Source organism: Candida metapsilosis, assembly GCF_017655625.1.
Source record: "Candida metapsilosis strain BP57 chromosome Unknown scaffold3, whole genome shotgun sequence".
Taxonomy (NCBI): Eukaryota; Fungi; Ascomycota; class Pichiomycetes; order Serinales; family Debaryomycetaceae; genus Lodderomyces; species Lodderomyces metapsilosis.
The window spans coordinates 1,286,037-1,300,034 of NW_027138161.1; the positions used below are offsets into that span (position 1 = coordinate 1,286,037).

Genomic DNA, 13,998 nt, shown 5'->3' on the forward strand with positions numbered 1-13,998 from the left:
ATAATGAAAATATCAATCGTTTTTACTAAAATGTGTACTGTAAACTATATTCAATTAGGTTGCTGAGGTTCAGCTTCTTCTTCAACTATTGGTTGTACCGGTGGATCAACTGATTCTTCTTCGACAATCTTTTGATTGATGTCGTCAACTTGATCATATTGTGGGATATCATCAAGCACTGGTTTTTCAATATGTTCAACAGGTGGAGCGTCAGCGGCTTCTTGAATGATTTCGTCATCATTGGCTACAACTGGCTCTTCAACGACTGGTTCAGCTTTAGAATTATTCTCCACAACTGGCTCGGCAGCAGCAGCAGCATCCTTGTCATCATCCTTATTCGACTTTGTATCAATATTAACTCCCGGTGGAGCCAACTGTTCATGTTCCTGAACCGGTGCTTCTTCAACATCAACAGGAGGTTCCTCAATATGGATTTCCTCCTTGGCGATATTTGGCACTGCTTTAGGAGTCTGTTTAGCTTCATCAGCCACATGTTCCTTAGCCGGCTCAGCAGTTTCAGCACTCTCTTGATCATATTGGTACTCGGCGATATCTTTATGGAAGAAATTACAATCGTAGTCCCAAGTCTTGAATGGTTTTGAAACTTCACAAGCTGCTTTTGTCCATGGAGTGGCATAAATCAAGGGGGAATAATTGAGGTAAAAAACGGTACTCAATACCAAAATCAATGCCACAAAAACCATTGACATTTGACGCAACAATCTTGATGATGATGTGAGGTAGGTTGTAAAGATTTCAAGGAAATGACCCAATGATAAAATGGCAAAATATAAACTTGGCAAATAATGGTGTAAAAACAATTGTCTACCCATGATGAAAAATGGTAAATAATGTAATGCCCATCCAAGAATATAACTAAATGTTTGAACGTTGAAATTGAAAACTTGTTTATTTGTGGACATGGGTTTACCCGAATGGTACTTGAACACAGTAATGGTGGCATAAATAATAAATGTGAAAATGCAAGTAGTTGCTGCCCACCAAGTGACGGCATTACCCAAGAGATAAACCTGTTTGTGTTCCCTAGTCCAGTAATTGATACCTCTTAACAAGAATGGCCATTCAGATGGATCACTTTGCCAATGGTGATGATCAGTTAAACCTTGGTTAATCTTCCACATTCTCTTGTGCAGTTCTGCAAATTTCTCCCAAAATGACAATTTAGGATAATTGATAATTGTTTGACGATCTTTTGGCAAGTATTCATTGTCGTTTTGTTCAATATACCAATGAGATAAATGACGTTTACCTTGAGATGCTGAAGTGACTTCTTGTTGACCGAACCCCCATTCTGGTAATTTCACTTCACTTGAAAATAAGTAATTACCAGTCATGGCATGACGTAAACGGAAAACAGTTTTCAAAGCCTTGACAAAAGCCTTGGCCTCATCATCTTTAGTCCTATATTGAACAATTTCAACCACCCAATCGTCATTGGCATCACCATTGAACCCATCAAATCCATAACATGAACATTCCTTTTGCCAATCACGTTCACTAACTGGTGGTTTCTCATCGTGCGAATGTAATCTTCTTCCAGTGTTTACATGCTTCAATCTAATCTTCATACCATTGATTAAGGGGACAAATGTGTCATTGTAGATAGTTCCATTAAATGGTTCAATTAACCACTTGTTGTTTGAATCCAAGTGTGGGTACAAGGTAATTTGTTGTTGTTTGGATCCAGTTGGGTAGAATTGTTTATGTGAGTGAAGGTATCCACCTTGAGTATCCATATGACGAATTGTGACGATTGAGCCTAATCCAACTTCAGCAGTGATATCTCTTGGGATCTTGTTACCATTCAAACCAGCTCTAAAAGCACTACTCATAAAAGCACTTCCATCACCTTCATTAGGCAACATTTCGAAATGGATAACAAAGAATGCAAGATACAACACAATTGGGACACCCAACAAGGTGAAACCTCTAAGGAAGAAATGAGCCAAAATTTTTCTAGTTGATACAGTCAAATCACCAATGATAAACCACAATTGATAAATACAAAGTAATCCAACCCATGCGACAGTAAATAATCCAACCCATTTAGAACTCAATGCTAAACCAAGGGCAATACTAGTGGCAAGTAAACTCCTATACCAACCAAACGTAAATGGAATTTGAATTTCAAATTTTTTCCAAGAATAGATGGCAGCAGCAATGAAAAATACCAATGGTGAATCCAAAAGGATATATCTTGAAATAGTTACATTTGAATTTTCAATCAACAAGAGTAAACCAGTAACAAATGAGATAATTGGACGTACACCTGATTGTCTAAGGGTCAAGTAGCATAATACAACAGTAGCAACACCCAATAAGGCTGGAAATTGTCTCATAAACACATATGGGACAGTTTCTGGAAACTTGTCACCAATCTTTTTAAATTCAAAATCTCCATTAAACCCACCAATGGATCCAATAGCAGCAAATAACATTTTGGCTAATGGTGGATGAACATCCATAAAGAATTTACCCAAAATGTATTTTCTAGCAAACCCACCAAAATGGACTTCATCAAATACAACTGAGTTTGGGTATGAAAGTCCACGTAATCTGACAACAAGACCAATGACTATTAAACTAAACAAGAAAAAGTATTCTTGTTTAACAAATTGTCTCTTTTGTAAAGCAATTGGTGATGGATTAGTGATTAGGTATTCACGTATTTGACCTTTGCCAAATACAGGATCAACTAATGGGTCGACATTCCATATATCATCGTTGTTGTTGATGTGCTTGCCTTTGGAAGCAGCAGCAGCAGCAGCAGCAGCTTTCAATTTGGCTGTAGACACGTTATTTGGTTTAGCCATTGAAGAAGAAAGATGAGGTCTGTGTGCTAATGGTGATGATTAGTAGTAGCAGTTAAGGTAGACCTATAGGCTATATGTGATGAGTAGATGTAATTGATAGGATTGGAATTGGTGTGTTCAGTTGGTTGTCTCTCCTTTTGAAAAAAAAAAATTTGGAAAAAGGACAACACACACACACAATACACACTTCAATAGTAAAGCCAAGCCAAACCGGAAAAAAAGAGAATATACTTTGTAACAATTTACTTTATGTATATATGTATATATAGAAAGAGTATGGTATAAGTTCACTGCTAATCTCAATTGGACTGATACTATTCTTCTTCGTCACTTTTTATTTGACAGTATGGGTACAATAGAATACACGGCATAGATAGATAGATAGATCTATAATAATAATCTCCCTCTCTCCCCTTGACACGCGTGAAAATAAATTTTTACAAACAACGCGCACTTAACGGCAGATCTCAATGTCGCAATTTACTATTTTAAGACATGCTTGTAAACCACAACCAATCAGAACTCAATACTTTGAAGAAATAGCACCAACAAAATCATACATAGAGTAGATGTGACGAAGATTGCACTTAAGTAATTCACCCCATTATTTAGTAAAGATGTTTGTAGATTCTGACACTTATGTGCAGTTACCCTCTTTTCAAAAGAGATGTTTTTGTAGGGCAATACAACCCAGATCAGTTTATCATATTCCTAATCATTGCAGTAGCTTCAAGAAAGAGATGGTTTAAACTCTAAGGGATTCAATATTTGTACACTCTTCACTTTGAAGTTACATTTATTTTTTTGGTTGTTATTAGTTGCAAAAGAAAATGGGAAACAAAACATAATATGCAATAATCACCTCTGTACACTGAGTTCAAGCCCTTCTTGTGGTGAAACGATTGGATGTGCACATTCGAATCACCTTTTGACCGTTATACATCACAGAATCACATCGAACGTCTTTGGCGATCCATGTTGCTCTGCAGAGAACGTTAAAATAAAGTTTATTCAAACAAATTTGGGAGGGGTGGATCAAAACATTCCACTTTTTTTCGATTTAGCTTTCTCATAATCATCCCATCCAACCATATGACCCCGCTGTTGAAGGCTGGTTGATTATCCCCAAAAAAGAGATCTAGAGTCACACCCTAACGCAAAGTAAATTTTTTTTTAGATCTTACATCAAAAATACTGTTGTTGCATTTCGACACAGATGCAGAGTGATAAAAATACAAATGGCACCACTTTTACAACTTTAAACTAGGATTTACTATAATCTCATTTCCTTTAAACCAGACAGCTTTTTCTCTTTCATTAAGCAGAAAGCCTATTTCCGAAATTGAAAGGTTAATTAAGTGCATATACAGCATTACTTTTAACTCCATAATTATATTTATCTCAAAAGAATTAAGTAGCTACTACCTAGTGATAAACTAATTCCATTAGTTACCTTACCTTCCTTCATTTAGAGTGGGATGAATAGCATGACATAGAACTAGATCAAGCAAAAAAAGTGCGGAACGTTCTCACATTGGGGGGGAGGGAGTGCAAAAAATTTCCTTTGTTTAGTGGATTTCGGCTAAATTCTGTACCACAGCACCACAAAAGACCCTGTTCCTTTGTTCTTTACATACGTCTCTACTATATACACTGCCTATTGTTTATTGCATTTTTCATCACACAATTTCAAAATGTGCACTACACACACATTAGAGTCACCCACTTCCACCTTTTCTCCGTCATATCATAATGGAATAAATATACACTTTCCTTTATCACGACTATCCTCTTTCTCCTTTCCTCCAATCAGACATATCTAAAAATTGTACGATAATTTCAAAAGCACAGTCTAAAAAACTTTGGGTGTAACACAACATAATGTTTTTTTTAAACGCCCAAAACTTTTCTTTTATGTTGACGCTTGAAAACGCCTGCAAGAAAAGAAAAAGCTTAACCTGAAATTGACAAAACAATAAGGGGATAAAGATTGTAGAGCATACTAACTTTGAGTCAAAGATTTTTGAAAAAGACATTCAGAAAGGATGCCTTCTTAAGCAAACCCACTTGAGTACACGCTTATACCTAATCTTTTCCTATAATCCAGTGTTCGTGTTTCTTCGCTAAAGTATTTGTTTCTGTGTTACATTAAAGACCCTTCCGTACATATAATTTATTAACACGCCCTGGTTTCTCTCTCTGTATGTACAGTTTTGTTACTCAAAAAGGTTTCTTCTTAAACCGATATAACTTTTTTAAAACAATTGCAGAGGAAAGGGAGAGGAGGTGACTTCTAATGAGCTTCGTATATAATAACTTACTTTTGTTCCCACTTTTTTTAGTATACTTCGTAACACCTTCTCTTTTTATTGGAATATAAGAGCTGTCAATTTGTTTATTCAATTGTGTGTGTGGTTATACTTTAGACGACAGACGAAAAGCTGAAAAAGACGAACAGCGGAAAAAAAAAAAAAAAAAAAATTGCACGAGATTTAATTGATTCCTTATATCAAAAACGAAATCAAAACAGTTATTTCCTTCTTCTTACACAGTTTATACACAACAGAGGAAAAACACGCGTGAAATATGGAGACTGGTGAAACTGTTAATGCGGCAAAGATTGCCCATAAACTATATGCAGAAGAAATCTCCTCCGCCAAACCATCAGAAATCACTCAATTTTTAGCTGGTGACGATCCTGAATCAACTGAAATTAGAACTATTTACTTTAGCAATTTCAAATGGCCCGCCAACTTACTCAGCTCCATGCGTTTACTATGCTCGAAACTATACCTTAAAGCTGAATCTCAAGAGTTGGATCGTATCTTGTCATCATTTGCCCAATCTTATTTAAATCAACATCCTCAAAATGTCTTTTGTACGCAAAATTTTGAACAAATTTATGTCATTGTTTACTCATTAATCTTGTTGAATACTGCTTTACACAATCTGGAATTGAGTAAGAAATCACGTATTCGTCAATCAGATTTCATTAGAAATACCTTGTCGACTTTTTTACTGCAAGATATCAATTTACAACAAAGTTTATCCACAAAACAGAAATTGTCAATTGAAGTGACCTTGTCGGATTATTATGATGATTTGCTCAAGAATGAATTGGTTTTGAAGACTGAGTCGGCAACGCCAATGAATCGTCTTTCTAGGGTCAGTAAAGAGGAGGATGCGTTTACAAATACTACTGCCACGCCTACTTTGGCAACAGGTGGTACTGACATGAATGCAGATTTGGATCATAATTTAACTAGAATGAGCACACATTCGTCCATTTGGTCTACTGATACTAATCAGCGGCAACAACAACAACAACAGCAACAACAGCAGCAACAACAACAACAAAAACAGAAACAACTCCAACAACAGCATGTCCCACGCCATCAGTTCCTGCAACGGTTCAATAATGGCTTGAAGAGAACTACAACATCCACTTCAGCAGTGACAACCCAGACTACACTGTCTACATCTGCACCTGCAAGAGTTGGTCTTGCTAGAGCTTTAGCTGGACTGGCCATCCTACAAGAACAGTCCATGTATAAACATGGTAACCACTCCTTAATGTCACAAAGATCAACACCAGCATTACGTCATAGAACATCTTTTGATCAGAATGGTGGTGGTAACAATAGGAGATCAATCGTTTCTAGAAAGCTAGATGATACAATGTCAGTTTTGTCTTTGGAACTTGGTGCTCCAAATTGGGAGGAAGATCAAAAGGATATGGAACAGTTTGATGTGGATGATTATCAAGATGAATATGACTTGGAATTGGAATTGAAAGGTAGTCCTTACCTTAAAGAAGGATTGCTTAAGTTGAAGATTTTAAACAATGATTCAATCGATGATGGATCTATAGCACAAGCACCACTGGGACACCGTTTCCTTTCATTTTTCCATCATTCAAAAAACATTAATGCCTTGAGTAAATTTGTTGATCATTTCGTTGTTGTTTCGAAAGGTGAGTTATCTCTTTACTCATTCGACCCCAAAGTTGTCAAAAAGCACAAACGGGAAGCTGATGTTGAAGATGACATCGGTGATGGAAATTGGCTACGTAATGCAGTGAAATTGGGAACTTACAATTTATGTTCGACTTTTGCTAGTTTAGATAACCTGCAAGCTGGTAAAGTTTACTGGACTTTATCGTTCCCTAAAGTTACAAAGAAACCTGCCAAGAAATTCATCTTTGAGGCTGGTACCAAAGAAATTGCCTTGGAATTTGTCAATACTTGTAACTTTTGGGCAGCCAAGATTTCCGCTATTCCAACGTTGGAGGAAAGTGTCTCTTCAGAAGAATATGGATGGGTGAATTTGAATCAGTTGGTTAGAGCGAAGAAATCATTTAAAAAGTTGAAGAATATTCATAAATGGGAGCCTATTTTGCAAGGAGTTTACATCTCCAATTTATCAGTCAATGAAGAAGCCAATCATTGGGGGATGATGAATCAATTTGTGAAAACTTCAAGCTATTATAATCATTTGAAGAAACTGTATCGAGAGTTTACTCAATTGAAACAAAGGTTTATGGACAATTTCCCTAAATCGCAATTCAATGGAACAAATTATACACGAGTGATTACTAATTTCGATGCCAAGATTGAGCATTATAAACATCAACTTATGGTGTATCGAAGCTATATAATCATTTTGGGATTTGCTTTACAATTACGATTTGATTTGCATGAAGAGAAATTACTTGAAGCTAGAAACCAAGTGGATAGAGCATTGGAGGATGATTCTTCGAATCATAGCATAATTGGTGAAGAGGAAGAAGATGATGATTTGACAAAATTAGTCAAGGTTGAAATCAAGAAATTGTTTTTCAATATGAAGGATATTGGAAATATCATCCCTACTTTTAAATCATCCAAATCAATCAAAAATATAGCCAGGTTGCAAGAACAACATCAATTGGAACAAAATAAATTGGTTAAATCGCCAAAGACTTTTACATTGTCGAATTTAAAGGAGAATGAGTCGCCTATTGCTCAATTGATTGCTACTTCAAATCAAAGCTCAAGTCCACCTAGAAAAGAGTCGGTGATGGAGACCACCATAACGGAAGAGGATGAAGGGGAAGAAGATGTAAAGGAGGAGAAGATGATGATGATGAATAGAAGGCCGCTGCATCCATCAAACAACCATCCCGCGAGTAATCGTTCACCTGAGTTAGATTATGCCATTCGGAGTTATGATGCAGCCATTGGCAAAGGGTCCCTGAGGGAAAAGCATGATTCTGATGAAGTAGGAGGAGGAGGAGGAGGAGGAGAAGAGAGGTCTTCCAATGATAGTAAAGATCAATTGAGTAGAAGAGAATCTGAAAGTACGAAGGTTGAACAAGAGAGTAAAGAAGAGTACAAAGTACAACGGGATACTGCTGGTGAAGCTGCTGACGAGAATATTCAGAAACCAAATTTGGAATCTGTACCGAATGGAGTATCTGCTTTGGTTATATAGGGACTTATAGATTGCATTTTAAAGTGTATTTTTGTTAATAACTAAATGTCGTTGTGTTTTTGGAGAGTGGTCTGGTAGCGACGCATTCTGTTGACTTTTTTTTTCTTTTGTCTCAAGCGAAATTGCCACCAATTGAAAACCCACACACAGTAGTTCTTCTTCATAAACAGAGAGACAATGTCAGATCCATTTTCGATAAACGGTGGTTCCGCCGTTGCAATGATAGGTAAAGATTGCGTCGCCATAGCCAGTGATTTACGATTAGGTTCCCAATCGCTTGGAGTATCCAACAATTTTGAAAAAGTATTTGAATTTGGTGACAAGACATATATGGCCCTCACGGGACTCGCCACCGATGTAATAACATTACGTGACTTGTTCAAATTCAAAACCAATCTATACAAACTACGTGAAGAACGATCAATTGAACCATCATCATTGGCAAATCTCGTATCGTCATCACTTTACGAGCGGAGATTTGGACCTTGGTTTGTGGGTCCTATTGTTGCTGGGTTAAGCTCTAAGGATAACAAGCCATTCATTTGTGGGTTTGATTCTATTGGATGTATTGATTTCAGTCATGATTTTATTGTCAGTGGGACGGCAACTGACCAGTTGTATGGAATGTGTGAGGGGTTGTATGAACCAAATTTGGAGCCCGAGGATTTGTTTGAGACTATAAGTCAAGCTTTGTTGAATGCGGTGGATAGAGACGCGTTGAGTGGATGGGGTGCTGTGGTTTATATTATTACAAAGGATAAGGTTGTTAAGCGTGTTTTGAAAACTCGTCAAGATTAGAGAGGAAGAGAAGAAAACCCTATATGTGTTTTCATTCACAAATAAATATATATACACGAAACTAAAACTACCTCTCATTATAAACAATAGCACTTCTGGAGTCAACTTCCAAAGCTGTACCAGCTCTCTCCCTACGTCTACTTCTTTTGCATCTCCATCTCAATAACTTTTTTCAAATACCCATTCTTACCATACTCCTCCTCCTCTCTCTGTTTCTGTTTCAACTTCCTTTGTGCCTCCTTCTCCTTGCTTCTCCTGATACGCTCATTAGCATCATTAACCCTAGTGTAATGTAAACATTGACTTAATTGATCCTTTTCAAAATTACATAATCCAAGACATTGTTTGAGAAATTCTTGACGGTGACATTCTTCTAATGCATCCATTAGTTTTTCACATGTGTCGAATCTGTTCTTATCTAGTTGTGGGTGCATGGTTTTTGGGGGAAGAAGTTGGCTTTGAGGAAATCTGATGATGATTTTTTTTTTTGCTCTCTTAATTTTTTTTTTGTCTTTCTTTCTTCTGCCTCTTAGGTTTCTACAGCAGGCGGATAATCCAAGAATCCTAAACCAATTTACATCCCTCAACGCTACTAAACATACATTCCTCTTATATCCTATATACCCATTCTCTTTATTACATACTCTTGTGCCAATACACCAGCACCTAAATTCAAACCTTGACGAATCCAATCCTTGACCCATTCCTTAGGATCAACATTGTCCAAATCCAACTCAACATCACCAGCATCATTCAACTTCAACTGCTCTCCATCAAGCCATTGGGCCCAACGCAATGGGAATGGTTGTGTACGAGTAGTGATTGTGATGTTGTTTGTAATGTCTTTGAGAATTAGTGTGAATGAGAACGATGTGTTGTTGTGGGAATCAATTGTCGATACTGTTGAGTTTGAGTCGATGGTGTCTGCTTCTTGTGGTTTGGAGTCGAGTTTGGTGGTGATTGGTTGTATCGTTATAAAGATGTTGGATTTAACAATCTCGTGGGTGTCTTCTTCCTTACTCTTTTCCTCTTTTTCATCCTTTTGCTCCTTCTGCTCTTCTTTCTCTTTCTTTTCCTTTGCCATTTCAGCTTTCTTATACTCCTTAATTGCATTTTCCAAATTAGCATTGGCCAATTTCTCTCCATCAATCAATTTTCCATAAAACAAATTCAATTTCACTTCATTACTACCATTCTTCTCCTCATGATGATTGAATTCATGTACATTAACATTGATATCACCTTCGACTTGATTCATAGCCAAATTGAAATTATTCAACACCAATTTCTGTAAATAATTGAAATTGTGCAAATCTGAAACTAACAAAATGTTTAAAACCTCATCAGCATCTTCAATCAATCCTTGTTTAATTTGTTGTGAGATATTGATAAATAAGCTGTTCAACCGAGATCCAATTTGTTCAGTATCCAACTGTTTTGATCTTTCATTTAATTGATTTGTGGTTGATGAAGCCAATTGATATGTTTGTTCACTCAATTTTTCAGCATTCGAAGTGATGGTGCCCCATAAATTTGAGACTTTTTGGTTACCTTCCAGACTCCACCATGAAGATAATGACGCAATTGGATTCACTTCAAGGAGATCCAGAGGTGTAGGCTCTGTTTGTTCCTTTTGATGTTCATCAGTTGTATCTGATGATGAAGTACCTGTAGTTGGATCATTGGTTTCTTCACCTTCTTCATCATTGGAACTAGCAATGTTTTCCACTTTTTTCTTTGGTTCCATTTTCTTCTTGGGTTTCTTTTGTTCATGTTGAGCTATTTCATCAAGGAAATCAAACACTTCTTTGTCATCAGTAGGTTTGGAGTTTGCATTGGAGTCTTTAGCTGTTTCCGGTAAAGAATTGATCAAGTCGAATACATCGTCTGTTTCTGACATTGTGTTTATGCGTTTTGAATAGATTGGGTTGAGCTTTAATGGTTTCATTTTTTTGGCAAGAGAAAAAATACTAGAGAGGAGTGTCGTGAAAGTTCAGTGACGTGAAAGTTCAGTGACGTGAAAGTTCAGTGTCGCGAAATCATATTTATGGTTCAACTTAGCATGCAGCAAGTTCTCATCATATTTTTGCAATTTTGGAACGGTGATCAAAACTTGTCCCGTCTTAGCATCGTGATCAGCTTTAATGCTAATAGAATCAACTGGTTTATCAAACCACATTCACTGGTGAAAACACTAACAAATTTGGATTGACTCTGTTTACCATGTTCGTTCAAGTTCTGATTAATCGAAACCAGCAATGCATTATTCGGCTTACAAAAGTCAATCTTGGCACCTTTATTCTTGATATTGGGTCATGATGCAGTTGTGGGGTTTATTTAGTGTTGGAATAGTTCGTAAGTGACGAGTCATTCATCCAGTCATGATCGGAAAAGTCCCGAGGGAAAGTGGGGAGTGATTTGGGGAAGGGGAAGGAATGTCAAGTAGTGTCCTGTGGGGAGGACGTTTTTAAAAGATAACTTTGATGGTACTGCTTTGTGGAGTTTAGTTTTGCGTTCGAATCTGAACATGACGATTGAACTATGAATGGATATCTTGTGAGTATGCCTGAGAAGCTGATGTTGTGGATGTCTTAATATAGAATAGTCTTTTGAATGGCGTGGGTTAGAATTTTATGGAAAATTGGGTGCAAAATTTGTTGTGTATGAAATAGAAACAACAGAAGTAAAATGTTGCCGGTTCTACCGTTTGTTTCATTTGCTTTTGACAGGTTCCATAATCTAAAAGGATCAGTCCTCTACACATGGAGGGTAAACTTTGTTGATCTACTACTTTTCGGAGTTGGCCGTAGTCTAGTCTAATGAAGTTCTTTTTTTAAAAGATGACTTCAAAAGAGTCAAAACTAGTACACAAAATTTTGACTCTTGTGATACTACCAAAGCAGAGAGGTACGTTTGTAGAATGTGTCCTTGTTGAAATTGCTTGTCACACCGGCACTGTTTAGCTGTAAATTCAAAAGGCGTTAAGTCAGCAAAATTGTCTACGTGGCTCATACATACCGCTACAGTGTACCATACACAAATACTTCTTTCCATTTGTTCCCGTTCAAATGCTTTTTTGTTGGCAAGTAACACAAAAAAACAGAGTTTTTCCGAAACACTCAACAAAAGAGAAATAGGAGGGGAGGAGGAGAATATAGAAGCAGCATCATATGCATATGCTTTAATTCCACGAGAAAAGGATGTAGTTGCGTTGCCTTCTTTCATCGGGAGTAGCCGAAACAGTTTACCTTTCATCTGGCATGTTGCGGAGAGGGAAAGCAAGGACTGGGGCGGAGTCAAGTAAAAGGTTTACTCATCTCGTTTGCTCTATACGAAGTCAATCTCTAAGATCTATGTTTGTGTTACACTTGAGAAGGTTTCCCCTCCCTTATCTCGCTTTCCAAAAAAGAATCGCAGCCCACGTTTTTTCTCAAAAGCAGTTGGTTTTTTTTTTTTAAAAAAAAAACTCTGAAAGGGATACTCTGGACCGGTGTAGAGCAAGTAAAGTTCAATTGTGGCTATTACAGTAAGTGGTTATGACGATTGTAAGTGAATTTGTTCTCTTTTTTTTTTTTTTTTCCTATTGTTTAAAAAGTAGGCTGTACGAAAAGAGATAAAAGAGGGGAGATTCTTTGTGAAACCCACATGGGTATAAAACAATATAAACAATGTATGAGATTAATGCTGTTGGTATTGTTATTATTACTACGTTTAGTGTTATCTGTTATTTGGCGTTTAAATTTAATTTTTAATTTTTAATTTTTAATTTTTTTGCCATCACAACATAACACAAGGGAGGGGTAAAAAAAAAAAGGAAAACTCCGTTTCTATTGCAGATCAAAAAGAATTTCAGTTGAAACCTTTATCTATATAAAATGTAGAAATGATCCTCTTCCCATTCGGAGTTTTTTTTCTTCTTCTTCTTCTTCTTTCATTCTTGCTATCAAATAACAAAGAAGTATCTACAATGATTACCAGGTTAACCAACTCAATTAAACCATATTTGAAACCATCAACTCCTTTGACTTCCAAACTCATTCCATCAGTAACCATATACCACAACAATAACTCCATCTTGTCACATAATCTCCTCAAACAACTCACTTCATATAGTTTACTTCCTTGTACTAGGGACAGAATCTATCAACAAGGTGCACATAGTGACACTAGTGTCAAGAATAAAGAAGTTAAGCCACTCAGGCAGAAGTCAAGTGAAGACCATCAGAAGTTCAATCTTGATGTCAAGGAGAATGTGGGATTAACTAGAGAGGATCATCAATTTATTATTGAGCATTGTTTGGATATCCATCCGGATAATACTAGAGTCATGATCCAAACAGTTTCAAATGCGGATTTCAAAAAGTTATCCAAAAAGGAAAAGCTTGGTATTATTGAGCAATTGCAAGATTATGACACTTTAGTTCGTGCATTGAACAATGATCCATCATTGACCCGTTCAATGCCATTGATTATTGATTACAAGCACAAGTTGTTGGCAAATGATGACGTTTCATTTAATCGTATCATGGCTAATTATTTAAGTTGTGGAATCCAAAGTGTTGCTAGAAGTGGTAATAACTTGGCACTGAATGTTAAGGATGGAGATCGTGATGTTAGTTTTACCAACACAAACTCACCAGGTGTTGTTGCTTGAGTTTGACGAGGAGAGGAGAAGAAGGCTCAGCTATCTGGCTATGGCTTGAGTCCTTCTACGTCTTTTGGTTTGGTTTGTCTTTTTTGGAGTTTTTTACTTTTTACTTTAATTTTGGGTTGGATATATAGATACAAATGAATGTTTTTGCGATATTGCTATTAAAGAGTAGCATTTTTAGATAAATCATGAAAAAAGAGGATCTAGTTGTAGAATGAGGAAGAGACATTTGGCACTCTGAAC

At 36.7% G+C, this 13,998-nt stretch overlaps 6 protein-coding genes across 6 annotated transcripts; 3 read left to right on the forward strand and 3 right to left on the reverse strand. All coding sequences in view use genetic code 12, as the record gives it.

Annotated features, from left to right (window-relative positions):
* Window positions 1-50: 50 nt before the first annotated feature.
* PMT1 (dolichyl-phosphate-mannose-protein mannosyltransferase) lies at window positions 51-2,834 on the reverse strand (the record flags this gene model as incomplete). Its single annotated transcript, XM_067692308.1, has 1 exon — window positions 51-2,834. The coding sequence occupies one exon, from the start codon at window positions 2,832-2,834 to the stop codon at window positions 51-53; it is 2,784 nt and encodes a 927-aa protein (XP_067548700.1).
* A 2,586-nt stretch (window positions 2,835-5,420) lies between these two features.
* Window positions 5,421-8,306, forward strand: I9W82_003353 (Arf family guanine nucleotide exchange factor; the record flags this gene model as incomplete). The annotated part of the gene is made up of 1 exon (XM_067692309.1): window positions 5,421-8,306. One exon carries the CDS (start codon window positions 5,421-5,423, stop codon window positions 8,304-8,306), a length of 2,886 nt encoding a protein of 961 aa, XP_067548701.1.
* Window positions 8,307-8,483: 177 nt separating this feature from the next.
* Window positions 8,484-9,104, forward strand: PUP3 (proteasome core particle subunit beta 3; the record flags this gene model as incomplete). Its single annotated transcript, XM_067692310.1, has 1 exon — window positions 8,484-9,104. One exon carries the CDS (start codon window positions 8,484-8,486, stop codon window positions 9,102-9,104), a length of 621 nt encoding a protein of 206 aa, XP_067548702.1.
* Window positions 9,105-9,241: 137 nt separating this feature from the next.
* On the reverse strand, window positions 9,242-9,538 carry I9W82_003355 (uncharacterized protein; the record flags this gene model as incomplete). The annotated part of the gene is made up of 1 exon (XM_067692311.1): window positions 9,242-9,538. One exon carries the CDS (start codon window positions 9,536-9,538, stop codon window positions 9,242-9,244), a length of 297 nt encoding a protein of 98 aa, XP_067548703.1.
* Window positions 9,539-9,720: 182 nt separating this feature from the next.
* I9W82_003356 (uncharacterized protein) lies at window positions 9,721-11,004 on the reverse strand (the record flags this gene model as incomplete). Its single annotated transcript, XM_067692312.1, has 1 exon — window positions 9,721-11,004. One exon carries the CDS (start codon window positions 11,002-11,004, stop codon window positions 9,721-9,723), a length of 1,284 nt encoding a protein of 427 aa, XP_067548704.1.
* Window positions 11,005-13,071: 2,067 nt separating this feature from the next.
* I9W82_003357 (uncharacterized protein) lies at window positions 13,072-13,758 on the forward strand (the record flags this gene model as incomplete). Its single annotated transcript, XM_067692313.1, has 1 exon — window positions 13,072-13,758. One exon carries the CDS (start codon window positions 13,072-13,074, stop codon window positions 13,756-13,758), a length of 687 nt encoding a protein of 228 aa, XP_067548705.1.
* Window positions 13,759-13,998: the final 240 nt, after the last annotated feature.